The sequence below is a fragment of the Xylaria bambusicola genome (genome assembly GCF_022495145.1).
Source record: "Xylaria bambusicola strain CBS 139988 unplaced genomic scaffold F5B22scaffold_13, whole genome shotgun sequence".
Taxonomy (NCBI): domain Eukaryota; kingdom Fungi; phylum Ascomycota; class Sordariomycetes; order Xylariales; family Xylariaceae; genus Xylaria; species Xylaria bambusicola.
Genome location: NW_025953566.1, coordinates 579,777 through 607,348, shown reverse-complemented (window position 1 = coordinate 607,348; position 27,572 = coordinate 579,777). Strand labels below are relative to the sequence as shown.

The window sequence follows — 27,572 nt, the reverse complement described above, 5'->3', positions numbered from 1 at the left end:
CCACTGTCGCTTATTGTCAACCTGACGCCAGAACGCCTTACCAGCGCCCGCGCCATTAGATGGGAAATGCGCTGGGTCCATTGCCACGCTGGTTCCCTGGAGGCTGGATAGCATCGAAAAAAGGCGACCACACGCGACAACAATAGCTTGACTACTACCACCTGCCGCTGTCGCCAACGCTTCGCGTACTCATTTTTGGACAGGTCAGTTATTGCCCTTGCACCCATTATAGTTGCTTACATCTCGTTCTATTTATCTGTTCCATTTCAATCTCAACCAAACTTTAATTGAGATAGTCGTACTATGTAGTCCCCCGTCCCATTGCGCCGGGTCCTGTGTTGTGGTGCACAATGTTGAACCGTGACTCTGCTAACAACGAGATGGATAGGCTTGCCGATCTGTCGCAAATTCAGCATCGTTCCCATTGAACTCCTCTTGTACCTCGTCATCGGATCCAAATTCCTTTCATGATCTATAGGGAAGCTTTGCGCGCAACCATCTCGACGTTGCCGGAACAAAGAAAACAATGGAGGAGGCTGCGAAGTCGATTGAGACCTTAGCAGAGCAGATTCTACCGAAGCAACCATACTACCTCTCCCTTTCTCCTACTCGCAAATACCAAATACACCCCGATGAAACGCGTTTAGATGAACAAGATACCAGACCTTTACAATACACTACCTTGGTCGGCGGCGAGGCCGATCGCGGAGTACTCATCACTCGCGCCTACTTCACCGTCCGAGAAGAGCCCAGTGCTCCTAGTAATGCGCCGACACCTATAACATTAAAGGTCGACCCAAACAAACCCAGGAAGAAAGTTTCGTTGAAAGACTATAGGAACAAAAAAGTTGAAGGAGACTCGTCGCCCAAGCTGGAAGCGAAAGAGAAGCCGAATGGTCTAGCCACGATAAGAGAGAGAGAAGACGTCAAGAAGCGGGCGGAGTTCACGCCCAAGGAGAAGGAAATGGACAGTCGACGAGCCGCTAAGAAGGCGATAGCAAATGTTAAAATCGAGGCGCAACATCACTCCCCCTCACCCGAACGAAAGAAGCGTGTAGCAGAAGTTGACGAGGGCCCTAAGCCCACCAAGCGCGTCAAGGTAGAAGATACCACTCACAATGGTACCGTGCCTCGGCCTTTCAAAGATGCCTCTTCTTCTCAGAAGCCTTTACGAAATATACCAACAGCAAAAAGTGAGCTCAAAGATTCGAAACATTTCTCTGGCCCCAATGGCAGGCCAACATCCAGCAACTCAGCACTTCGCGCTGTATCTCCAAAACAGACTTCGCAGGTCAATGGTACCGGGAAATCGAGTGGGCAAGCATCACACAAGAGAGCAGTCAGCAATGGCGAACCTGTTTCCAAAACAGTCCCAAGGCTACTATCACCCCTGCTCATCGCGGATTTATCTATTGAAAAGCCTTCGGACCCGTCGAAGGAGAATACGTCCGAACCTCGCCCAAGTCCTAAGAAACGGCCAGTGGAGCCGAATAATTTGAAACCGCCACTCAAGAAATTGCGAAATGAGCGTGAGCCGTCGCCTAGCACCAAAAAGCGTAAGACATTGCCGCCTCTTTTATCGCCAACACTGCCTGCCATTGTCATGGACGAGCTAGCCAGGGTGGAGAAGAAACTAGACACGCCATCAAAGGAAGCGAGCTCGAAAAATAATCAGATATCTGATTCCGTCGTCGTCAAGAAACCTCCAAAGTCAACGCAAGAGGAGACCATCCATGTTGACAGTAAGAAGGAACCAACAAAATTTGTTGTGACTATGAAATATAAAAAACGCCACGCGAAGACAATTGAACGGCTCCTCAATTTGCCATCGGGCGGAAAGAAGAAGGCAGAAGGTTTGAAGAAAGATGATCAGACTCCACGCGAAAACTCCGCCAGTGTCGAGCCGGGTACTGCTCGCAAGCGTCCACGAATGGCAACTGATACTACTGAAGTATTGAAGCGACCAAAGACATCAGAAGCCTTGAGGCCCTCAACCCCGCCAAAGCAGTCGACATCTATGAGCCGCATTGCCTCTAATAGCTCTCAAGTTGGCACTCCGGGCGCTACATACAGCGTCACGCCTTCGACACAGCCGCCTAACGACAGGCGGCGGGAATCCGGAACCGCAGACAGATCAGAGAGGTTACAAAGAGCACAACGATGTCGTACAGCTCATAATTATTTCATGGACCTAGGGAAAAGGCTGAAGCACGAGCGCGATGGCATTTTCAAACACAGAGACAAAGTGCCCGAGCACGAATGTCAACTCGGGCTTGCTATCAGTATTCAATGTTTGCTCTCCTACATGCACGCTGTCAGGCTCCTGAACGAAGCTCACGACTTGGAAAAACTCCCCCGCCGCTTAGTTCCGTGGAAAGAGGTCTTGCCTTTGTTTTCACAATATAGAGGTGAGTGTTTTAAGAGCAACAACCAACTTCCATTCTTGGCCTTGGTCTGCCGCATTCAAGGCATATTCATGAGCCAGATGATGCGAGTGCTATGGACTCATCCTCCCGAACCCGATACAGCTAAAGAATTCATCGGTATGAGTAAAACCGAGGCAGACACCTGGCGCCAAGCAGATTCATTGCGAAGAAAATTAGAAACGTATGATGGGAGTTCTAACGCATCGGATGGTGGAGCAATTGGGAAGCTAATTGACCGACTTGGTCCTTGGAGTACTCCTGAAGAAGCAATAAGCATCAGCCTTGAGGTTTTGCGCAATGCTGTTTGCACTGACGAGCCTTGGAAGCCTGCGGATGAGTTGGCAAAGTTTGGCCGTCCCACAGCTAACGGCGGGCCGGTATTATGATACCAACGAGGTGCAACCTTGCGTACGAAAGTCGGAGCACATGCCACAAAAACCCCCTAATGTAACATTACGAACTACGACTCCATGGTATATTACCAGCACCTGCTCCCAATCTCTTTTCGGGCGGTACAGCCAAAATTGGTTGGTGGCATGTACACTTTTTATGGGCTTGGTATAAAATCTCCCCCCAGAGCTCTAAACGGCTTGTTTTGAAGAGATTTCTATTTTTCACATTGCCATCGAACAGGCTAGTGTGGTTGGGCGTTTATAGCTACAGGTTGAGGATGATAGTTGATTTGGCCATGATTTTAACAAAAAGGGGGCAAGTGACGGTTACGGTGCAAGCAGTGGTAATAGCAGGCTCAGGAGTTTCGAGGTTTCCAGCTAATACATCGTGAGCGAAACACGGTATCGGCACATGGAGGGGAAACGTTTTGAATTTCCCATATATTCGTGCGAGTTGTTGTATGAATTGGTGGCATGATATCCCGCCGGCACAGCCGAGCAAATGGAATTACATTACGATTAAAATAACTTCTGTCCCCTATTGTGACAGCTGCGATGCACATCTATACCATGACATGTCATTCTATGGAACATCAGTCTAGCTTTAGGTTCATTTGTTTAATCCGTAAGTTGCCTACTGACATCTGGCATGAGGGGGGCTAGGTCAAACAGCGTCGCCTCAACACATCTTTGAACTGACAAGACAATTACTTTCAGACAAAGTCAGCCGAGCGGCTCCAGCTCTCATCACCAACTTCTCGAAACTCGACACCCTCGCCAAAGTAACCGGCGTCTTGCCAGGCCTTCATCATGCTACCTTCAAAGGGCCCTTGCTTCGCTTCCCCGCCGCCCCGACCATCTGTCCAGCGGTACTCCCACATCTTCGTGCCTTTGGGCGGGCCATCCGCTTGCTCTTCCCGCACCGGCTCTACCCACTCCTCGTCCGTCTCGCGCACATACTCCCGTATCAGCAGCTCTCGCTCGCGATCATATATGTCAGGGCGGTCGCGGCCCAGAAGCTTGTCCGCTGCATCAGTGATGTCGTTGATGGCTTCCTTGATGCGGACTTGTTCGGGGTCCTCGGGTTCTTTGTCCTTCCCCTTGTCGTCATCGACGTCCATGGCATCTGTCTTCTGTGCCTGTTTTTTCTGCTTCCATTTGGGCACCTTTTTCACCTTCGTCTTGTTCTGAGAGCGGCCGAGGCGCGCTAAGGCCTCTAGCGCCGTCTCGCCGCGCTCGAGATTCGTGATGAGGGATTTGAGCAGGTCGGAGGTCAGGGCGCTGTCTTCTTCGCGCCGCTTCTGCCGTTGCTCCGCCTCACGCTTCTCGTGCGCCTCGGCCGCGCGCCGCATGTCCTTCTTGCTGAGACCCTCGAGCCACCGGTCGTGCACGGCGTCCGGATCTATGGCTTTGCGGACGAAGTTCCCTGCTTCGTCGAAGCGGCCTTCCTCGTTCTCCTGCTTGAGATTGAACGCCTCGATCTTCGGGGCGTGCTTCTTTCGCCCGCCGGCACCGACTTCCTCGTCCACGTCTTCCTCTTGTATCGCGAGCGCAACGGCTTCGTCGTCGTCGTCTGAGCTCTCCTCTTCGCCGTTTATGCGTATGTGCCCGCCCGACTTGGACGTGTTTTCCTGCCCCTGGATGTCGCCCGTGCTCATGAACCGCACCTCTTTACTCTTCTTGCCCGTAGTCTTGTCCACCGTGTCGTCGCGCGCATCGGCATTTTCGTCCTCTGCGGCGAACATGTCGTCCATATCCTCGTCGGCGCCCTTCTTCTGCGCATTCGCCTTGGCATGCAGAGTCCCCAGCTCCTCCCGATCTGAATCGGAGTCGTAACCGTCGATATTGACGGCCCCGCGCTTCGTCGCCGCGCTGCCCCGGATCACGTCGGCGTCTGCCTCGAGGAACGCGTCGTGAGCCTCGTCATCGTCCTCGGCTGCGTCCGGCGCGAGCGCTGAGGGATTCCGCACGTCGAACTTCACTTTCTTCGAGTCGGGCTCTGCGTTATGGTGCTGGCGCGCGTAGTTCTCGCCTGCGCGCTTGGGACGCGCGGCGCTGAATCTTGACGCCATTGCTGGGCTTTATGTGTTGTGATGATGTCTGAGAGGCCAATTGGGAAAAGGGGGTCATTAATAATGCTTGACGTGACTCAGTGCCACATCTTCAATTACCGGGATAAGTAGGCTATTATGACGTTGAATTTTGCCCTTGTCGATCTAGAGGTAGGTACCTCTCTTCTGCCCTGTTGTAGCTGTGGTGTAGCTTTACCTAGGTAGTGTGGGGTCGCGGCAGGTCGGGAGCTAGGTACAGTACACAGCACTAAAGCTGGCGTGCTGGGGATTCTGCTAGGGGTGTGCACTCTCAAGTTGGCGCGGGGTAGGTGAGCTGAGCTCCAGCAATCGGCATTGCACGGTCAGGGTTCCTTCTACCTAGCCCTGTCTCGCCTGTTCCAGGTTCCATGCGTTTGGCGTGGTACCATTACACCGTATTATGCTGGCACAGGTACCTCCTCGAGGTGTAGTGCAGTGTCTTCTAGAGCCAACCAGCGGATTATCCTCGTAGCCGAGTGTTTCGTCATCATCCCTCAGGAACAGCTGCCTTGCTTGCTGGCGCCCGCCAAACATCTTATCGTGGCCTGGAGCAATATTCTTGAGATAGCCTCCCGACACCAACCACATCCCTCCACGACTTCATCGTTTCCCCCCAATCGCGAATTGCACGCCTCCCTTTCTGACTAATCAGAAGCGTCCAGTCTGAGACAGTACCCCATCTCGTTAGCCACAACTGCAGTTTTGGGGCCGCGATATTGCGATATGGTTCGTGCCATAAAAGCCGACTTCCTGACTCTACTTCAGCCCGCTAACTTACTCCGACTCATAGTATCAACCCGGCTTTGGCGCCTTTGACCCGGACGATCCATCCAACATGTATAACCTCGCGCGTTCCGGCATGATGCGTGGCCCGACAATACGTCGCTTCGACGAGTACTTCCGTTGCTATCCCATGATCATGGCACCCGGTGCTGAGCGGCCAGAGCTGAATTACGGCTCCAAAATCTTTCTGCCACCTTCCGCCCTTCAAAAGATCTCACAACTACACGTACAATGGCCACTCATGATGGAACTGGTGAACGGCGAGAAAGAGCGATTTACGCACGCTGGTGTTCTGGAATTTGTCGCTGAAGAGGGCCGAGCATACATACCACAATGGGTACGAACTTCCTGTTGGGATTCACGAGCCAACGCAGCTGCTAACAGCAACAGATGATGCAAACACTGCAACTAGATGTTGGCGATATGATACAGATCAAGTCAACATCACTTGAATTAGCCAAGTTAGTCAAGCTACAACCACAGTCGGTCAACTTTCTCGACATCAGCGATCCCAAGGCCGTTCTTGAAAGAGCCTTCAGGAATTTTGCCACGCTGACAAGAGGCGACGTATTCAACTTTGAGTACAATGACGAAGTCTACGAGATGGCCGTTCTTGAGGTCAAACCCGAAACTGAAAAAATGGGTGTTTGCATGATTGAAACAGATGTATCGGTGGATTTTGCCCCGCCGGTGGGATACGTTGATCCGCCAAAGGGCAGCGGAACCAGCACGCCGAGAAGCACGCGTGGAGGCTTACCTGCAGGCGGTCTGCTGCATAGCCAGGGAACTATGGCACAGTCCATCAATTACGACGCTATTGCGCCGAATGCTACAACAGCTGCAGCAGGCGCACGCGCGGTGGCGTCTCATTTCCTCACGGAAGGACACAAGCTCAACTCTAAGAAAGGGAGCAAAGGTCCATCCCCGAAGCCCTCCACTCCGGTTCCTGAATCTTCTTCACACACTGTTCCCGTTCCTCGACGGCGCGTCAACGGACCTATGCCACTACGTCTACCACCCAATAAACTGTTCTTCGGCTACGAGATAATACCCGTCAAGACGGATGCGGACAAGGAGGCAGAGAAGGAAAACGCCGGTAAGCCGCATTTTGCTGGCCAGGGTCAGACTCTTCGTGGGGCAGTCAAGCGCAAGGGTGATGCCGACGATAAAGGCAAAGCGCCTGAGAAAAAGGCGAACGAGGGCAACCGCTTAGATGGACGCAAGAAGTAAATCTGGGCGTGAAGCTACCAACAGCTGGCGGATGAGTGGCATGGCATTTGGTGTTCTGGCGTTGATAGACCGTGTGGCATACATACCTACCTACTTACGATTTGCGATCTGATACGTATAATGATCTTGGAATCAAAGGCATTTAATTTCAGTGCTGAGTTTAGCTTGCTATTGAACACTACGATATTGTGCTAGTAGCAAGTACGATTTATTCTATATCTCCCTCAAAAGTCGATTTTCATGGGCGAGTCCGCGGCCCTGTTAGTTCCGGTTTTCTCATACACATGAACCATGTGGTTTCAGCCCTATGAGACGCCCAGAGTAGTGCCTCGTGAGTTGTAATATTCTGAATCTTGAATCCATTCTTTATGTTGGCGCCACTACCTTTGAATTTTCCGGCGTGAGCATTAAGGCTCAGGATGGAATGTATGAGCCCAGATAGCTACCCTAGTGCTAGATTCGTTGGATGGTTTTCCTCAACGTAGAGTAAATTCTAGCCCAACGCGCCCTCATCCTTCTCGGGATGCCCCGTGGGAGAATAGCACTGCGACATACTACGGTATCCCTGGCATTGAATAAGTACATATTTGCATTTTTGTCTTCAATAATTTGCGCAATTATATACTACAAATCGCTTGTTCCAGGGAATCTGAATATTAACTGGAACTGAAGAAAGCGACAATGTAGTTATATGTATTTAGTAGGTAACATTGCAACTATCTGTTGTACCGATATTTACCTAGGTAAACTTTAGAGTTCATTTTGGCCTGGAGACTATGCTGTGGGTCTGGTGGCCTCACTAGTAAGGCCTTCAAGAGAGAACCATTGATAACTCCCAGCCCATTTCCAGCCGTACTGTGCTAGTGGAGATATGTGTCCGCTCTGACCCCGGACAAGTACTTTGATGATTGTATGAGCAACTAGTTACAGAGTGGATCAGTAGCGAAAAAAGAGTTGCAATACAAGAAAGTATGCAACCTGTGAGTTGCGTGGCCAGCTACAGCGGTACTTGTTGTAAAATGATGGATAATAAAGTCTCATCATATAATTTGCGTAGCCGACGATAAAACTTACAAAATTGCTCTTTGAGCCGGCGGCCGTTAGGTGCCGGACGTATCGGAGTCGAAGCCCCTTGAGGCCTTGCAACATCGAGGATCTAGACCAGGAGCATACTTTTGTTTTGTAGGGGTACATTCATACTATCTATCAGTCGCGAGGCAATATCCTGCCAAGCGCGCTTGGAGGCCGTCCCCCCTGCGAGGAACAGGTTTCCCAAGAAGAGCTACCATCCCTTTTGTTTTTTTTTGTCAGAATAGGCAAGTAGAGTTAATTCATCACTTTGAGTGTTTGATGATGTATGTTGCAGATGGTTGTGACAACTATTGGCATCCAATTTATGACATGGGCCTCGAAACTCTGCCTGAGGTGCGCGGCCTGTCACTCGGCGGGCGGCACAGGCAAACACAGGTTAAGTAGTTGGTTCATGTAAGGTGCCAGCACAGATCTGCGGTAACCGAAGTACCAACGCAACAGACACTAGGGAATCCTAGCAACTTGCAAAATTACTACGCACAGCTCTAAGATTGCTGTTCGTTAGCGAATACCATGCCTTGCCGCCCTGCCTGCCCTGTCAAGAGACACCGACAGCAACAGGCATGAAGAATGCGACATGATCATTTCTCGATACGGGCCGAGACCGGTGAAGCGTATCGTTGTTGTCATGTTACTGCTGGTTACATCAGTGGTACTACAGATTGTGTTCGAACGATGTCGAACCACAACTCGGGCTGTCTGTGTGCTTCTTTTGACACTTTTGTCATAAATGATAGGTAGATCTTCAGCACCGGAACCAGGAGCCGGATATACATTCTCCAGGAGGGCGGGGAGATGATTCCGGTGACACGCCGGAAGCGCCGGCGGCGAGCCTGAAGATTTGGGGTGGTTGGCCAGGGATATTGTGTGATACGACCAAGGTCAGCGGTTATAAGGAATCTAATAGTTCTTCCCATCGCTGCCTCTAGGGGGTATCGGCGGTTAGATAGAGCAATCTTGATCACTTCTGTTAGGGGGAGGGAGCAGAAACATTCATTAGCAGCAGAGGGGGGAAAAGGAGTAACCAGTAATTTTTGAGCGCTGGTTTGCTATGAATACAGAACAATATGTACTACCATTGTGCTGGCATCAGGGGGCAACGGGCTTGCTTGGGGGCGAGTTAGAGGCGTCGCGTAAAGCTCATCGTTTTCGCTGTGTTCCCCGGCGGTGCTGCCCAGTAAATCCCCTGGCCGTTTGATTATGCACTTTTCAAGCCACTAATCAAAGCGTTTGGGGCCTGAAAGCACGGAAGTATACTTCGAAAGTAACTTGTCCCGGTAGTATCGTATAGAACAATACTATGTGCTTGAACTTGAAATATCTTACTACGAGCGGAGCCAGATAGGCTTCGTTGATCATTTTGTCTCCTCTTCAAGAAGATATGAGATCTGATACCGTAACCCATAGTATTGCTTTCTGGAGATGCGGTACAACGTTGTTGGTACTATTTCATTTTCTCCCTCTTGTACTTTGTAATGGGGTAAGTCCGGATAGAGCCACTTTGGATTTGTATCTACCTTGGTGGTCTTGAGGATTCGAACCATAGAATAGACTGCAGTTAAGTGTTGTATAGGGTAATTAGCTCTGATATTTGTCGTGTCGTTAGAAAGCAGATGTTATTCTAATAAACGCGTGATGACTTTCCATTAATCATCGCAACCCCAGCGTTCTAGATGAGGGTGGCATACCAGATCTACTAGTGCCACCTCTAGCTGCTGATGCCTTGATATTTTACTGTAGGGTGGATGGAGTTTTAGTGTGACTAGGGGCCTCGGGTGGCGGTCATAATACATCCATATCTCACAGACGTAGTGGTGTGTAAGCATAGGCGGTGGCGATAATTGCACTCACCCTAATAGCATCGAGTATACATATTCCCGCCCTTGCATGGCTAGTGCTGTTTCAAAGCCAAGGCGAGTTCATTCTATTATTCCCGCATTAGCATTACATAGAACATTAGTAGTGCTGCTGCTGCTCCTATTTATCCGCACAAGGCAAGGGGGAGACATCTTTAGGGACAGCTGGTGACTGGCGGGCCGTCCCTCAGCTCAATCTCCTGGTGCGGGAACACGAGATATTCTGCCCCAGGGAAAGAAAGCTTCGAGCTCAGACGCCTGTTGGCCAGCGATAACCTTATTTTGGGGTGGCTTGTTTGTTCCAGCCTTAAGAGAGCGAATCATTTATTGTTCTGCAACGAGAGTAGATAGAAACACGATTTGTTATACATACTGCCCACCCCCTATAACCTACTGATTATATGTTTATTCCGAGAGCCGTCGTTATCTCTTGGAAAAACTAGCAGCTGGTTGGGTGGTATTGCTCAATGGTGACACTGACGATATCGTACGGTGTATGCAGGATAGAACCAGGGCCAAAATAAAGATGTCTGTAAGTACTCCGTACCGGCAGCTCGTGTATGTTCTCAGTTTGTAACTTGGAAGAATAAAAGTGCTTAGCAACAATAAGGTTCATGCAGGAAATCCCCTGCTGACACAGTAAGAGACTCAAAGTATGGCGACTCAGTGTCAACAAATCCCTGTTAAGTACTAGATACTTACTAAAGTGAGTTTTTTTTTTTTTGGCCCCGAGTCTCTTCAGCAACGCCGTAACTCTCCAATCAAAACACTGCGTTACAAACACAGCTCTCTACCACCTACACTTGGAGCTGGGTATAGGCAAAGTCTCTCGGCACAGCCCCTTAGGGCTAGATCTAGTACCTAGGTTCCCAAGGCAACCTGTAGGTAGATTGGATCAAGATAAGTGGCCAATATTCGTCGAGCCGTTTACTCCAATAGAAGCCCCAACGGAATCTCCTTTGACTGTGTACTATGTGACAGTGATGTAACCTAACACTTTGACAGTGCAGCTTGTACCAGGGCCCTTGCGTAGCGCTTCGGGAATCCTTTCTCTGGCATGAGAGTCAACTGGACTAGGAGGGTCAAATGTTGTGAGGACGTAGATGAGAGTGCCCAATTATCGATTTAGTGAAAAAAGGGTTCACAATGAAGTTCAGTGTAGATTATAGCACTTGATGCTGGATCAATGAAGAGCAGGTATGGTGAAGTCCCATTACTCAACCAGTTGGCAGACACCACCAATCAATTCATTTAAACAGACTATCAATAATACAAGGATTCTTTTTCTGCCCCGGTAAATGCTCAATAATTTCCGAATTGTAAGCCCTGTAAGATGATCACCCGCAACGCCATTTTTTCGTACCTCATATCTAGGAGAAGTCTTCATAACTCATTGGGAACAAGAAAGGAGGACAATGCCATGATGTCCTGTCCAGCTGCTCACTTTGACCTAATAAATGGAATGGCCATTCCTCTCGCCTCTTGGTGATGTGTATGATAGCGATCCTCTTGTAGGATGGTACAAACGCGATGGGTTTGTGCATTAGTCATACAGGGTCCAATCTTCCCGCTTGACATCGGCTGGCTCGATGTCATTCTCGATGGATTGGCTGGGAAGACCAAGGGAATATTGAGGATGGAGTGAAGGCTGAAGATGTGCATGCTCGTAAGTACCAGTATTAGTGTATTCATCAAAGGGATAGGCAGCAGTGAAGTGTGAGGTGCCATGTGCCCAAGTTGAATCGACATTGTCAGGGTATGATGATGCCTGAAAATCGAAATGAGCTTGTGAATGCATCATATCAGTTGTAGGAGTGGATGCCATGATCGGCGATGCGGCAAATACATCCGTATCGCTAACAGGGGTGAGAAATCGGTTCTGCAGCATCGCAGTATTCGAGATAGTGGTTGAAGGTACCGATACTGGACCGGGTGTCAAAGCCGGGGTCATGCGGTTGTTGTAGTTGTACACACTCTCCTGCTTGATCTTCTGAGAAGTAGAAGACGGGGACTCTGACGATGCGTCATGAGGCGACTCCAGTGTGGTCGACTCGGACTTCACGGTTGCCTGCTTCTTAGGCTTCGAAGTTCTCTTAGATTTTGTAACTTTAGAGTTTGGAGAGGTAGGTCGAGTTCGTTTGGTGGGCTCAAGGCCCAACATAGCAGATTTGAATCGCGAGTATCTCATTCGGGCAGCGTGGCCATTGGTAATCGGCTGGGCGAGGATAGGATCGTGAGCAACTTGCTCCCAATTGATCTGTTTCATGGTCAGATATAAACAAGCAACGCACTCATTAGCAAGGGTTTGCCTGCTCACATCCTTGAGATTCTTCTGCCGTAGTATGGCGAAGAGAAATCTCGTCATGGCATTGTCATTATTAGAAGACATGGTGTCAGTGTGGGAGGTGGCGAGATTGGCAGAACTGGCAGAACTCGATGCGAAGGTTCAGTGAAGGATTTGCCTTAGAGGAGGCGATAGGCCTGAATAAAAAGTGCACAGCTTGATGTGAAACTACTGGAGATTGCTCTGGGCAGCGAGGTCGATCTGAACGTGTAGAAGTGGAATGGAGGAAGTGAGTCACAGCCAGAGCGACTGTGAAAGTCGGTGAGGAGAGGCCAGAGGAATATATGAGAAAAAGTTCTGGTTCGAGCTCCCAACAAGCCTGAGAGTTGTTGAGCCGATCACATTTGTTTGGGTCCGAGGCTGATGTGGTGATAAAAGACAACAGGGGTGAAAAAGATGAACTATCGGCGGAAAGCTGCAAATGATGTTTGACAGCTGGACAATGGAAATTAATGATAAGTTCTTACACTGTAAGACAAGGTAGACTGCGCAAAAGAGCGCAAAGGAGAGGACATAGGTTGACCTGGTAGCAGGCCTTCAACTACGGTGGCATGGTAAAGCGCTGTTACTAAGAAGGCAGCGCGGGGATCTTTTAAGTGCTTGCATGAAAAACGCTTTGGTTCCAATGTCTTACTACCTATTAAATATCCTCAAGGGGGCTCGTACGTACCCATCGTACCCGTCGTACCCATCGTGGGGAGCCCAGTGTGATGAACGTGTCTACTTCCATAGTGCATGCTCAGCAGAGACACAGCAGAGACACAGCAGATACTCGGGAGATACTCAGGAGATACTTGGTATCTACATGAAGATGCGAGAGACATGGCTAGCTCGGTTGCCTAGCAACTCCTAGAGGGCCGGTCGAGGCACGCACACCACTCAGAGAACTTGGCCGACCTGGCTGACGAGAATATCTAGGGCGCGATGGTGGGGTTGCATGACGAAAGTGGCATGGGACGCGGCGCGTAAAGTGGTTTTTTCCACCCCCCTGATCGGGCGTCCAATGAGGCGACACCGTTACATCTGTTCCATCCTGCAGATTGCCAGTGTGACATGCCCAGGAAAAAGTAGGGCAACTCAACACGAAAGACACCAAGTACCTACTACATTACCCGGATAGTACTCTATAGCGCTGGGAATGTTGCTAAGTCGCTGCAGTGTCATTTCATTTTCCGTAGCTTATTAACAGCGCAGACAGCATAAGTGCGATGAGAAGCTAATAACATGAGGGGACAAAAAAAAGCAGTATGTAGGCAGGTTCATCATCAGCCAACGCCGGGGATGGAAAGAGATCCGCGTGCGCCGTTTGCTATCTAGTAGCATCTTCACGCATATCTAGTAGCGGGGAAGGAACAGGCAGAACCGGGGCTTGGAGTTGGTGTGAAACAGGTGAGTCATTGCTCAGGACAGATCAGGAGGTTGGGGCATGTCGACTGGTGTCGAGTCCCCTGGCTCTCTGTTCCTGGCAGCTGAGTGGCGAGTGGGAGGGTGGACTAGGCAAATCTGGCAAATCTACGGTTTCTGCTAAGTATGTAATGGCCCGATAGGCTCTGATCCAGATGTCTTGTCTGCACGCCACCATCTACGACCTCCGTCTGTTCGTGTCTAGCCAGCACCTCTGCCACTCCAGGGAACCAAAGCACTCGGGCGCAAAGATAGTAGTGTGGCATACCTGGCACTATCTGCTGAGGCATCAGTGCGGTCGCATACTTCGTAGAATGTGATGGAGGGTGTGAGTCGAGGGCGGAGGATGATAAAGGCGTTGAATGCATGGAGCCGGAAGAAAATAAAAAGAAATTGACGAGGTTGGAGGGTGGACGCGTAATGACGCTGGAATTCTAGCACTGTGTGGATCTACCTCGCGTATATGGCGCCTGCTCACGTGAGTACTAAAGAGGTACTTCTCTTATTTTCAACGGGGGTGCTCGAGTACCTATATACATAAGATATGTACTTCACTGCTGAGGTACCCAGGTACATCACTGGCATCCATGTCTTCTTCTAAATCAAAGTTTCATTTGAAGGTTACATACATACCAGCTGAAGTCATACACTACCGTACTCTTATGGCCTTGGTTACCGGAATTTGGATCTCAATAGGTATCTCAGCAATAGATTGTAGAATTGATGATTATCTGTATAAGTATTACTTAGGACTGTAGGTAAAATGTCCTTCTGTTTACTGTATGTGCCTTTGGATCTTTCAAGCACTTAGCAAGATATGCACAAGTACACAGAGCTGGATACCTAGTCCAGGTGGGTGCATATAATGTATCTAGGTACATGGAGTCATACTGTAGCGACTGCACTGCCACAGCCGAAAAGCCGACCAGGACGTACCTCAGATAAGAAGCAGGTATCCCGCTCGGACCTTCCAGTAGGTACCTAGGTACATATGTACATATACCTATCTTACTTACATAGAGACGCTCGCTCAGCGCTCAGTGGCATCCAATCCATCCCTCCATCCCTCCATCCATTGCTGTCTCGGCGAATCACGTGCGTGCCTCTCCGCCAGGCCCCAGCAGTGCCAGTCTCTGACCCAGCTTGGTGACTCTTGAGACAAGAGAGATCTAGGTAGAGCTTGTATGGGGCGCCCCGTTCCCACCCGCCAAAAGGCTTGCGCAACAACCTGCACTGCACCATCCAGCTGGAGCCAGAGCTGGAGCTAACCTCCGTACTTGCCTCGCTTGCCTCGCTTGCCTTTGTGACTTGTCATTGGCAACTGCCAGCGCGGCACCTGCCCGCCCGCCCGTCGGCCGCCGCGCTCACACTGCCGGTACTTACTCTCACTCACGCCTTACAGAGACCGGCTCTCACAGCTCGCCGGTCCGGCCTGGGCATCTCCAATTCACCATTAGTCTCACCAGTCTCTCATAAGTGCCCGTTCGTATCAATTGCCGGTGCTCTGATTCGCGCATGCTTCCCCGTTTCTAGTCTAAGCGCGCCGTCATCTTTCTGCGCTACCGCACCCGGTATTTTAAGGCCGAGTGCCTTTTTCGAACACCTTCGAGATGAACAAGAATTGGAATGACCGCGCAGACAAGGACCTCTTCTTCACCATCCTCTCAGTCAAAAACATCGGAGTCATAAGTGGTGCGGAGTGGACCACGATTGGTAACCATATGAGATCTTTGGGCTACGGATTTACTAATGAAGGATGTCGGTGAGTGACTTTCACTCTGTTCAACCTTCCCCTATACTACAGTCGTATTTTCCTCATCTATTACTGAGATGGATGCCCTCATTATCGCCACATTGGCTACTGATACAGTATCCTCGACGCCAAATCCCCGCTATGCAAGGGATTACTAGTCACTAGCCAAGCTGCACACCCTTATGCACTTCTCATCTAAAACTCAACAACGCGAGCGCTCTCAGGAGTTATGGCATACATCTTCCCCTGCACTTGATATTTGCGAATAAGTAGCTCTTATGGTGTAGAAAATCCCAAGATCCTACCACCCTCGACGCCCTCGCTCATCTGCTATTCATCGGCTTGGGGGCGTCGTGATCGTTTCGTCGGCAATAGCTAGTTATATTGAGATGAGAAACTGATATGCAGTAGCCAACACTTTCAGGGCCTCCGTAGGGCTCAGAACAAGGCAGACTCGAACAGTTCAGGCCTGGACAGCCAGCGCAAGGCTGATCCAACTGCGAATCCTATCACACGCCGACCTGGCCCCGGACGTGGAAGACCCAGAAAAGCACCGCCTTCATCTGTTGCTGGTGCCGACACCGACCAGGAACAACCCCCCGAAATGGTAAAATCTGCTTCAGAGACAACCCAGGCCAGTGACCCTGTAGCTCCCCATCCCGCCCCTGTCGAAACTCCCGCTGGTGCATCGGAACCAAGTTCGATGGCGGTAGAAGAATCAGCTCCAAACAGCGAAGAACAGCCTGCTAAACGTCAACGATTGGACGTTGAGCAAGACGGCCAACAGGTGAATGACGATGAGGCAGTCCTTGCCTTGGCCGCCGACGGCGTACCAAGTGGCGGAGATGCATATGGGCCTCCAGAGTAAGCATGATGGCATTCCTAAGGCGCGCAAGGATCTTTCTAACAGTGTCTCAGCTATTATGGTGAAGCCTAACCATGATCGTGGGCTAGTCAATGTCGAATGAGCATGTAGCCGCCTTATGACGAATTCTTCAAAACCCTGGTGCGCACATAAGAGGCTTAGACTACCGCTAGCTGTCTACGCTCATTTCTTGCAGCCCACGTCTACGTAAGAGGAATACTTTGAAGTATCTAGCGTCATTGGACGCAGGGAGTATATCGGCCTTTTGCGTCTCTTTAGATCTTTGCACAATAGACGCCTGTAATTGCCGGAGTCAGCGGGGTTACGGTGCTTGTTTTTATTTTTATTTTTATTATTATTATTTTGGAAACGTTTTCAAAGGCAGAGCATGATTGTAGGTATATCGATGAGCGCAGCGCTGATGAATGAGAGGCGTTGGTAGTAGTTTCATATATCAAATTAAACAAGGTATCTAAATATGTGTAGCAAGGCCATGAGAGCCCAGCTGGGTATCGGAGACAGTGAGATAACAGAATCTCCCACGGTCTCTCTCTGTGCTTGTAGACTATATTGCTGTGACTACGTTGAATGTGCACTCTCCAGGTACCTATATACCTATCCGAAGCCTCTCTGCCGCCACCATCTTCAAAACTACTTACAGGTCACATTTATAATCTCTACTTTACTTCCTTCCTGCTTGCCATCCTACACATTTCATTCTTCGCTAGCAGCTCTTACCTCACCTTGTCTATCACTGCATCGTACTTCTCAACAACACAGCCGTACGCATACATGCCTGCTGGAAAAGGTCTTGACTGGACTGGCGATGCCCACGAGGCGTTGGCAGTTGCTCTAGCTCGGATGCATGGTTCTATCAAACCTGAAGAACAGGTAGCTATCGTCAAGGACATGGAGGTCAGTGGTTTCAAGACTACCTGGGAAGGAATTCGGTAAGGCGTTCCCGTTTGCTTGTTTTGCCCCCCGATCGACTTGTGATATGACAAGGCAACCCACGTTGCATGGACCTAATTGATGGTACCTTAACTTCTCCAACTTGTTGCTAGGTACAACAATTTTGATGCCCGAGCAAGCGGAATCTTCCTGTCGTCCATTATCTTCTTCTACATCTGCTTGGCCTGCTTTCATTTCTTTATTTATTTTCTTCTTCTTCAACCACCCCAGCACTACTACGCTCTTCCTTCCACTCTCAACCCACATCATCACACTTGTTCTTACTCCCAGTCACCTACACCATGGCTACCCCAACCAAAAAGTGGGATGATCGAGCAAACTCCCATTTGTTTCTGTCAATAGTTGAGGTTCTTGACCTCAGCTTCACCAAGGAGAATAAGGATGCCATCGCAAACATGATGAATGAGCGTTATGGTCACGATGTCAACTGGAACGGAATTCGGTAGGTCCCAGCTTGCATCCATTCCAACAGCCTCATCACTCACATACTCAACCCTCCACTTACATCACGCACTTTACACCATGTCCTCGATTCCGCTTCGCCTATGCCTTCCCAATGACTACCGAACCAAAGTATAGCGCTTGGACCAATGCGGTCCACACAGACATCATGATGGCAATGTACGAGGTGTTGCAACCAGACAAAGATCATTTTACAGAGATCATCAAAAACTTGCACGCGAAGGGTCGCAGATTCTCTGCTACTGCCGTCAAGCATGCTTTCCTTCTACGAAGGCTGTTGTTATCTTTCTCCTCGCTAGCTCTGTTTTCCTGCCTATCACGTGTTCTCCTAGCAATACCACCACTATCATAACAACCTACCTTTTATCAACAGCTAGCCTACTTTCTCACGACCACTTGATGTACCGAGTTCCTCTCGTCCCCCACCTATTTCTTTACTTCCTCTCATCTGCTCAGCCTTCCCTACTCCATATTACACCCTTTCACATAACCGCCTATCTATCGTGATATCATGGCTGCCAACGCTACCAATTCTCCCGGTCGCACGATTTGGAACGACAAGACTCGTTCTGATCTCCTGCAAGCCATTATCGACGTCGCTCCTCCCACGGCTCAAGAGTGGGAAGCCATCTCGGCCCAGCTTCGAGCAAAAGGCTACACTTACAACTACAGCGCTGCCCAGTAATGATTCCCTACTGTGACGTCGATATGATGAATGCCTTGTGCTTGTTTATTGAACAAACACAAATTGTTTCTTTTTCTTTTTCTTCTTTCCTCGTTTCGTCCTTGCTGCCACTGTGACGCAGAGAATACTGACTTTCACCTCCTATTACAGACAGCATCTTCAGAAGCTGAAGAAGAAGGAAGGAACTGGTCAGGGTAGCGTGCCTGCTACACCCAAGAAGGCCAAGAGTACTCCCAAGGGTACTCCCAAAGGTGGCAAAACCCCGACGTCAGGTGTCAAGCGCAATAGCAACAAGGCTTTCGATGAAGATGAGGATGAAGAGAAAATCCTTCAGAAGAAGCAATTCAAGCTTGAGTAAGTCAACTATATACCTTCATATATTGATCTCGTAACACTTTTTCGTAAGCAGCTACTGATTGACGTAGGAACGGCACTTCTAGCTTCGACCAGTATACCAAAGATATCCCTGCCCCTCATGACGAGGATGAGATTTAGGCTCACGGCTATGTTCATTCACCACGCCAATTTGCAACTCCTTACCCGTGGACACTTTACGACCGACATGAATAATGGACGATGTTCATTGAAAGTTTATAAGTCTGGGGTTGAATGAGCGAGGTTGGTGGATCATGATGCAATGTCACAACCGAAAGAAAAGTTAGTGACGGAAGTGCGCCCTTGTCTGGTGACTTCTCATGCAAGTTTGATTTCCGAGTTCTAGGGCTGTTACGCTGAGACAGGGTTTGAGCATCACCTCATAGGAGCATTAGCATAGCCTACTACGTCTATCGCAAAATACAGCCCTGACTGATCCTTGAATGATAAGCGATTTTCTCTTGGTAGTTCGTGAATGATGATCTTTGCAACACCGCCTAGGTAGGTTTTATGTTCACATTCGACAGGCCCGAACGCCGCCGATGTGAAGTACAGGTGTATGCGAGATTCTCTACGTGCTGAATTCGATTATTACTGGCATCACCCTACGCTTCTTCAACTTACTCCCGCCTATGCCAACTGTATTTTATTTATATAAAAATAACTATTCCATTAATCTGAGGCTGCCGTATTAGAGGATATCTGGGTAAGTAGGTACTTCGAGTTCACTGAGCGTGATGTTTATTTGATTGGTCACTTTAGGCCAGGGTCCATGACTAACTATAATTAGAAGTAGTGGGGAGAGCTTCTTGTGGCAACCTTCCCTGCAACTGAGCTGCTGTTGGCCTCAAGTCTTCTTCCACTCTCGGCATCCTTCCGCCTACGGCTGGTATGTGTCAATCTACCTCTCTGAAATGAAATGAGACTTATAAACACGCATAATCTGGAATTGGAGGATTGTCTAGAGGTTATTCCTGAGTATGCCATATTGTCTCATACGTGGGGCGACGAGGAGGTGACACTTCAGGATTGGTCAGCCCCTGAAACACGAAGTCAGCTCTTGTCCTTACTCCAAACTCTTGAATATGAAGATTCTACACACTCTGGTCTCACGGAGACGCCTTCGTTGGCTCGCACCAACAACATAGAGGTAGAATTGGGAGTCCGGGATTGGCGCAATATTATTGGCCCAGACAGTTACTTGAACCGTTTCGGCTATTGGAAGATTCTGAAAGCCTGTCTACTTGCTAGGAAAGATGGCTTAAAGTTCTTATGGGTCGACACGAATTGCATAGAGAAAACTAGCAGCGCCGAGCTCTCTGAAGCCATCAATTCCATGTATGCCTGGTACCGCAGTTCTGCTGTTTGCTACGCGTACCTGTCCGACGTATACATCAAAGACCCGACCTACGACGGCACAGGCGATCTCCGAGGTGACTCGCTCGAGTCCTTCCGACGGAGCAGGTGGTTTCGTCGCGGATGGACATTGCAAGAATTGCTGGCGCCTAGGAAAGTGCGCTTCTTCTCACACGATTGGACATTCATCGGCACGAAGAAGGAGATGGCATCGCTCTTAGAGGAGATCACGCGCGTGGATAAGAAATATCTGCTGTATGCACAAGATATCCGTAGCGCAAGTATAGCGCAGCGCATGGCAGCTGTGGCAGATCGCACGACCACAAGGCCAGAAGACATCGCATACTGCCTGCTCGGGCTGTTCAACGTCAACATGCCCCTTCTTTACGGCGAGGGAGCCATGGCTTTTGTGCGACTACAGGAAGAAATTATGAAGGTTTCAGATGACCATTCGATTTTCGCGTGGACTTGGCTCACCGAACTAACGGGAAGGATAACAAACAAGACTACAGCTGAAATTGATATCACACGCCGCAATGGTCTTACACTTATCCACAAACCCAACTTTCCCGTAAATAGGGTTAATGGTCTGCTTCGTAATCGCTTGAGAAGACCTGTAACGCGGCCTACGCTTCTTGCGCCAGATCCCGCGTGTTTCTTCGATGCCAGCGCTATCACGACACTTAAACCGTCGGGTAGCATTGGCATCTTCACAATGACAAACGCTGGCCTTTCTATATCATTGCCGATCCTTCATCATCCCAGTAATAAGAAGCTGTCATTCGCTGTAATACACGAAGAGGACAACACCAAGAACGACACAAGGACAGCGATATTGATCCCACTAACCCCGCATTATCAGCATGGTGATCGGTGGACGCGGACGTTCTTTCCAGTCGCACCAGTCACTGTAGTGTTCCGGAAACGAAGTGAAATGACGCCCAAGCCAGAGGCAATACAAGTATGCAGAGACATGCAACATGTCTCATTCTATTTCGACGCATTTGGCGGGACTTTCCACCGCTTCGGCTTCTGGCTCCTGTTCCCGCAGCTTCAGGAAACGGGCCGTGTCATTTTCAACCTTCAAGATGGATGTGTCCTGGGAGATGGTTTATATAATGACCACGGCGTGTTCGTGAATCCGGACAAAAGGCGTGACGAACAGTTCATCGGCGGTCTGTTAGTATTCAGAATGGATGCAGGAATGCAAGACATATGGGGCTGGTGGCACGGCAAAATCATCATCCTCGTCCTGGTTTCGAATGTGCAGAGATTGCCTAAAGGCGATTTTAAGAAGACATCTCATCACTGTAAGATTCTGGTTCGACCGCAAGCCCCTGACGAACCAATACAACTCCTAGAGAGTTTCGTATCAAGCCTGCAGCAAAAGCAATGTGAATACAGCGGACAGTCAACACACGTCTGCAGCGATAGCTATAAACAGGAGCCTGGAAACATGAAGAAATACTGGCCGCTAGGTCACCAAGAGGTTACACTTCACGCCACTGCGGAACTGCTGAACGATGAGTCTTTGAGCCACTCTCCGGAATCCGAAATCACTCTAACGAAGTTGGGCTGCTGGCACTCCGAGAAGCGTGCTAGGGACTTGAAACTATTGGGTCGCGGCTTCACCATCTGAAACGGCCGAGTTTTGTCCCATCATGAAATAATAGCTGTTGATCATACCCAGCTCATCCGCCTTCTACGAATACAAGAGAATCGAACTCCTATCTTGTCCCTGTGGCGCTATCTTTGTGGTATGGCCGAGACCTTCTCCTGCGACGATAAAGGCATAGGGATGACACTAGGCGCCAGATATCGATCCCCATCAATCTGCTAGGCTATGTTAAGGTGACACTGATATTGGGAGCTGCGCGATCCTCAGCTTAATAAGGATCAATCACGCCTTCATTTCTAAGCGACTGGGTCACTCGACCCTCTAATTAGATGTCTTGTCATCCTGCTAACAATGAAATCACTAAAGAGTTCATTGATGGAGAGGCTACGCATTGAGAATGAGGAAATGACTGTAATATGGCGCTGGTTATTTTCAATCCGTCTCAGCCGCTTAAATATATTAATGCATACATAGGCTATGTTGTCCTTGTCGGGCTACTCTGTTGGGCTTGATAGGAGAGGGGTTGTAGAAATACCTTTTTTTTTTTATTTTTTTTCTTTTTTTTTAAAAAAAACCCCCCTCTCGTGACATAACGGTGCTCGGGGCTCATTCTATGACAACTGCTGGCAGCGTACAAGAGGCGACTGCACGATTTGGATATTTCGTAAATAAATAGCTCAACATCTTGTTATACATGCCTGAAATCATTATTGTCGTTCTATAATATCAATATTGATTCATGCTTCCCTGAATCAAGGAGAGGGGTAGCACACTTCCAGGGAGCATGGTGACATCTAACCTACTTAGGATAGGTACCTACCTAGTAATGTCTCAGTCTCTTATTCACCACTTCTCATCACCGATTCATGGAAAATTACTGAGATTCAATTGAATAAAAACGTCGTAGTTTTCATACGTAATTACTTTCATGGATAATGTTCGTTCGCCTCCCACGACCATTCCCGTAATACCTACTCACCTACCTACCTACCTAAACATTCGCCTGGATACCTCTTCCCTGGGTACCTACCTAAGCTCATGAGAGCCCTGGAATGGAGTTAGCTCAGCTTGGTAGCGGATACACCCGCTGAAGGGTCCCACCCACCTCGCTAGGTACAGGCAAGTGACCCTCTTGGTTGGATCAATCCCTCCCTGCCTATGACGTAATCATCTAGGTACGGTTGTTTTCAGCTGACTCGCTGGTAGAATCACGTCGTAGACCTGGGACTGTATAAAAGACTTCCAATTCATGATGCCCGTCAGTCTAAAGCGAGAGTCCTCTTTTAATGACCTAAGCTATCCACCGCAATCAACTAAGTTACTGGCCATGAACCTGGTGTAGAATTGTGTGTGAAGGCATCCGTGCGTGTGCTACATTTTAGTATTTCCTCATCCTCCCTGGCTAGGAGTCCGTCTTCTTTTCTTTCTCAACTCATTCCGCCCGCTGGACTGATATCTCCTATTGTTAAGAGGGACACTGTGATATCACAATGATTTCACGGCTATCAATGCTGCCATGGCTCCTTCTATGCCTGCTAATCTTGATTCCTCAGGTATCGGCCTTCGGGGCTGGTGAAGTGCCCGCTGGCAGCGATTTTAAAGGCTATGTCTGGCGCCATGGAGACATATGCGAAGCCCTGCTGTATCTGCCCTCCAGCTTTATCACGAATCATAGGTTCACGCAACTGGAGCGCAAACAGATCTACTTCGGCAATTGGCTACGCGATTTCTCTCAGGTCATCGACACCACTCTTCTAGAAACTGTGAACGAAGCAATTCTACGCGCCATCGTATCCGTTATGGGTTTCTTGGAGTTTGGCTTCGCAACCGATGAATTCGACGTAACACGAGAACGCCTCGGCGTCTACACCCATGTCGAACACATTGATAATCCCGCCGGCTATGCGGATGACGCTAAGAAAGTAGATGAGCGACTGAGGGGCCCTGTAGATCCAAGAGAACTCGAATTCGATCCCGAAACGGGCATGAAAAACTACATCGCCAATTCCGGCCAAGGATGGGCAACATCAGCAGATTATATCCGCGAGCAGCTCAGCAAGTCTATCGAGCTCGGAAGGCTAAAGCGCGATACTCAAGCCAAGAAAGAAAGCCGCATTCATCTTGGGGCAGCTTTGCATACTCTGGAGGATTTCTCTGCTCACAGCAATTTCATTGAGCTTTGCCTGCACGAACTTGGTGAAGAGCAGGTCTTTCCCTTTGTCGGAGACGCTTGCAGGATTGAAGCCCCTCGACGCTGGAAGCATAGAAAAGTAGCACCCTTGGTGACAGGCACCTTTGGCATGTTGGATATCTTCCACAGTCTTCTAGGGGAAGCCGATGACATTGCTGTCGTCCAAACGAAGGGGTCTCTAGGAGAACTTGAGAAGAAACTAGGTTATGGCGGTGTGGCATTTGAGCAACTGTACGACCTCATAAAGAATGCTATAGAGGTCATCAGCAAAGTCGGTCATGGTGACAACCCGCTATTAAAGCAACTGGAAACTGTTGGCTTGATTTTCAATAAGATGAAGGAGAACAGCCCTGATATTCCAACCATTCCTAAACCTATTTCCGGCGATAACGATGAGTCCAAACAACCCAGCCGAATAGATGATGTGACGAACCCGACTTTCCTTTGGCAGGCTATCGAACCCGTTTTCTACCTACATGATCGGATATCAAAGTGGATGCAGGAGAGCGCCCAGGAATCAGGAGAGATAGGGGTTTCAGAATCACGAAGCCAACTTGGCGAAGAGACCAATCAACTGGTTTTCCAGTTCCTTACTGTCATGATTGAGTCAGCTGTCAAGGAACTCAGGAACGCAGTCAAGGCGGCGAAGGAAAAGGTTGATGAAGAAGCAGCCAAGTCCACCGCGGCGGCAGTCTATCAAGCTGGATCATCCGCGTCAGATCCTAGTCACTCGGACTTATCTAAGGACCATTTCAGCAACGTGCTCAATCAAGTTGCCGGCCTCGTCGCAACAGTAACAACCAATTGGACCACGCAGCAGGTTGTCAAATGCTGGGATGATCCAACAATAGATGCAGACAAAACCATTGATCAAATCTTAACTATTCTGCATCACCCTGCATTTCCTACGAGGAAAACGAAGATTCAGCAGTACATGTTTGAGGAGGTCGAAAAGTGGTGGCGGGGCACATCAGCTAGCGAGAAAGACCGCTTACGTCGTCAGCTCACTCGCGAAAGCGTTGAGCAGCGGGGTCATGAGGACCACAACCTAGACCCGACAAGCCTCATCACGGTGCATAGGGGCGCCGCAGAGTTCCCCGGCTCACGACCCGGCGTCATCGCCCCTCCTAGAAAAGCTTCTTTCCCCTTAACCTGGGCTCTCAATGAGGCAGCTAAGGATCTCAAGAAGATATTGTCAATAATGAAAAGGGGCATCCGGGACCCTGCTGGCGCAGCAGGGGAGATTTTGAACACTACGGGTAACCTTGCGATTGGCTCCGGTCGGATCATGTTTGGCATGGTGGGTTGGTTAGCGAGAAAGTTGCCGACTCTGCCATGGAGATCCCAAGCCTCGAAGAGCTGATAAATTAGTTAAAAAAGACTCTTGTGTTATTCTATTATATCCCTAATGATAGAAGAGAAAACCGTAGACACAGCAGAGCGCTGAGTTAATACCACTATAGATGATGAGGCAAGACTGCTGATCAATGCTAATGCCTACCTGGTTGCACGCGCTGACAGCGCCATACGCCTTGTACGCGTGTGGTTCGTAGAGTTCGATGGCATTACCAATAGAAAGAAGGCATACAGTTCGTATTGGAGAGAGGTTATGCAACCCTCACACAAAAACAGCCCTGTCCCCAGCCCATGTTATAGGTACTCACGCCGAAGTAGGTGATGAGTACCTAGGTAGGCATCAGAGAATATGCATCATAACTAAGACCTTGTGGGCTCATTTTGGCATTGAAATGTCGTAACCGGCCGGGCAATTGACGGCCCTGTACCAGCCATCTGCTTACGTGAACGCAAGAGGATTCCACAGTCGCGTCATGATTCTCAATCTCTTTGTAATGGTCTACCTGGATATCCCCCAGACGTTTTGTGGGGCTTTCAATTGACCTTCTATTTTCAATTATATCTGCGGCTCAGACCTCCTCGCGGCGAGTCGGCAATAGACCCTCGTCAGGTAATAATGCGTTGAAGCAACAATGCATGCATGCAATTGCTAGCATTAAGCCTGAGCTAACCGCATCCTGATTCAATTCATACGCTAATTTAGTAGATTTCCCCCTCGGCAAACTAGTCAAGCCGCGATCACGATTGTATCCACTTCATCCCACATTGCCGATAGACTTAACGGGAATGAGAGGCTGCTACAGTAGAACCTCTCACCTGCTTACGCAGTGCTGTTGTCGAGGGAAATATCATGATCAACGGTCCACAATGTTCGTAATACCTTCATTTCGACGCCCAGGCTTTTAGTCAGGATTTGATGAGCAGGCCGGACCAACACCGGCGTTGTCCAAGCGCCACTCGAGGTCTGATAGTCTCACATGTTATCAGAGCTGGATCAGTAAAATGACACTTATAAAGCATGCACTCTCAGATGGCGTTGACGAGATTAGATTCCCTATTCATAACCCTCAAGCTAGAGCTCAAGAATCGCCACAGTCACAATGGTTAGAGTGAATACTTTGTCTCGCATGGCCTTTTTCGCCTGGGCTATTCGAGCATACGAGACAACGCTTGGCTTCAATGGTGCGCCCAATGTTGAAAACCGAACGATCGATGAGATCTACGAAGCAGCCCTTGCTGAAGGTGGTATCGTCACGCTGTGGCATGGCGGTGACGAGAGGAATCAGCAAGATAGGTTAAAGAAAGCGTTCGAAGCCCGCTTCCCTAACATGACCCTCAACGTCACTGTCGACGTCTCCAAATACCATGATGGCAATATCGATCGCCAGCTTGCCACCGGCGGTGTTTACGTTGACAGTGTCATACTACAAACCCTTCACGACTACCCGCGCTGGGACGAGGAAGGGGCGCTTCTACACTACATGCCGCTTGACTTCAACAAAATTCAACCGAGCTTTCGTGACCTCCGCGGCGCCTGGCACGGCGTGTCAATCTTTGCGTGGAGCTTCCTGTGGAACAAGAATAGGGTGTCGACAGGGCCTCAGGAGTTTGATGACTTCTTGAAGCCTGAGTACAAAGACAAGCTCGTGCTAACGTACCCTAACGACGACGACGCTGTCCTGTACGCGTTTGATTTAATGTAAGGCAGAGAGGACCCTGTGATGTAACATGTTGAATTTCTCGCTAAAATTTAGCAGTATGCAGCAATACGGATACGATTGGTTTGAGAAACTTCTGACCCAAAATCCCCGTTGGGTGCGGGGAACAGGTACGCCCGTAACGCTTCTAAGCCAAAGCAATGGCACATCATCAGTCACCTTCACATCATCTGCGGGCTTGACGCCTGCAAGCCCTCTGGGTATATCGTTCCCGACTAAGGGGCAGTTTGTCACCTGGCCGCAGAGAGCAGCGATCTTGAAGGATGCACCTCATCCGGAAGGGGCCAAGCTACTTCACAACTTCATGTTGAGCGAAGAGTACCAAGTGTTACTAGATGGTTGGAGTGTTCGCGAAGACATATCTCCTCCAGCAGGCTACCAAAACCTCGTTGATATTCCGTCGAGTAATCCAAATGGCTTCGAGGGTTTCATGGCTGATAGGGAGCGAGCTGAAAGGCTTAGACTGTTTTTTGAAGACAAGATTGGCACTCCCCAAGGATTAAGTTCCCTAAAGGACGATTTGTAACGGAAGGATAGCTAGTCACACAGTCTAGCCTAGATACTTGTAAGCTGCGAAGATCTCGCCTCGGCTGCCGGGAGCTCG

At 49.3% G+C, this 27,572-nt stretch overlaps 8 protein-coding genes across 8 annotated transcripts; 6 read left to right on the top strand and 2 right to left on the bottom strand.

Annotated features, from left to right (window-relative positions):
• Window positions 1–3,348: 3,348 nt before the first annotated feature.
• Window positions 3,349–5,282, bottom strand: F5B22DRAFT_600725 (uncharacterized protein). The gene has a single exon (XM_047974555.1). The coding sequence runs from the start codon at window positions 4,888–4,890 to the stop codon at window positions 3,532–3,534; it is 1,359 nt and encodes a 452-aa protein (XP_047832418.1). The 5' UTR covers window positions 4,891–5,282; the 3' UTR covers window positions 3,349–3,531.
• On the top strand, window positions 5,252–7,642 carry F5B22DRAFT_600724 (ubiquitin fusion degradation protein UFD1-domain-containing protein). The gene is made up of 3 exons (XM_047974554.1): window positions 5,252–5,634; window positions 5,699–6,028; window positions 6,082–7,642. Exons 1-3 carry the CDS (start codon window positions 5,632–5,634, stop codon window positions 6,919–6,921), a joined length of 1,173 nt encoding a protein of 390 aa, XP_047832417.1. The 5' UTR covers window positions 5,252–5,631; the 3' UTR covers window positions 6,922–7,642.
• Window positions 7,643–11,412: 3,770 nt separating this feature from the next.
• Window positions 11,413–12,258, bottom strand: F5B22DRAFT_645077 (uncharacterized protein; the record flags this gene model as incomplete). The annotated part of the gene is made up of 2 exons (XM_047978527.1): window positions 11,413–12,126; window positions 12,187–12,258. The coding sequence occupies 2 exons, from the start codon at window positions 12,256–12,258 to the stop codon at window positions 11,413–11,415; spliced, it is 786 nt and encodes a 261-aa protein (XP_047832416.1).
• Window positions 12,259–14,628: 2,370 nt separating this feature from the next.
• On the top strand, window positions 14,629–16,729 carry F5B22DRAFT_600715 (uncharacterized protein). Its single transcript, XM_047974553.1, has 3 exons — window positions 14,629–15,379; window positions 15,782–16,234; window positions 16,289–16,729. Exons 1-3 carry the CDS (start codon window positions 15,228–15,230, stop codon window positions 16,305–16,307), a joined length of 624 nt encoding a protein of 207 aa, XP_047832415.1. The 5' UTR covers window positions 14,629–15,227; the 3' UTR covers window positions 16,308–16,729.
• A 759-nt stretch (window positions 16,730–17,488) lies between these two features.
• On the top strand, window positions 17,489–18,021 carry F5B22DRAFT_645075 (uncharacterized protein; the record flags this gene model as incomplete). Its single annotated transcript, XM_047978526.1, has 2 exons — window positions 17,489–17,649; window positions 17,787–18,021. 2 exons carry the CDS (start codon window positions 17,489–17,491, stop codon window positions 18,019–18,021), a joined length of 396 nt encoding a protein of 131 aa, XP_047832414.1.
• Window positions 18,022–18,180: 159 nt separating this feature from the next.
• On the top strand, window positions 18,181–21,724 carry F5B22DRAFT_635384 (HET-domain-containing protein; the record flags this gene model as incomplete). Its single annotated transcript, XM_047977129.1, has 4 exons — window positions 18,181–18,350; window positions 18,505–18,708; window positions 19,520–19,569; window positions 19,821–21,724. 4 exons carry the CDS (start codon window positions 18,181–18,183, stop codon window positions 21,722–21,724), a joined length of 2,328 nt encoding a protein of 775 aa, XP_047832413.1.
• Window positions 21,725–22,841: 1,117 nt separating this feature from the next.
• F5B22DRAFT_600710 (heterokaryon incompatibility Het-C) lies at window positions 22,842–25,681 on the top strand. Its single transcript, XM_047974552.1, has one exon. The coding sequence runs from the start codon at window positions 23,194–23,196 to the stop codon at window positions 25,255–25,257; it is 2,064 nt and encodes a 687-aa protein (XP_047832412.1). The 5' UTR covers window positions 22,842–23,193; the 3' UTR covers window positions 25,258–25,681.
• Window positions 25,682–26,113: 432 nt separating this feature from the next.
• On the top strand, window positions 26,114–27,506 carry F5B22DRAFT_80475 (ABC transporter). The gene is made up of 2 exons (XM_047980578.1): window positions 26,114–26,949; window positions 27,008–27,506. The coding sequence occupies exons 1-2, from the start codon at window positions 26,351–26,353 to the stop codon at window positions 27,492–27,494; spliced, it is 1,086 nt and encodes a 361-aa protein (XP_047832411.1). The 5' UTR covers window positions 26,114–26,350; the 3' UTR covers window positions 27,495–27,506.
• The last annotated feature ends 66 nt before the right edge of the window (window positions 27,507–27,572 follow it).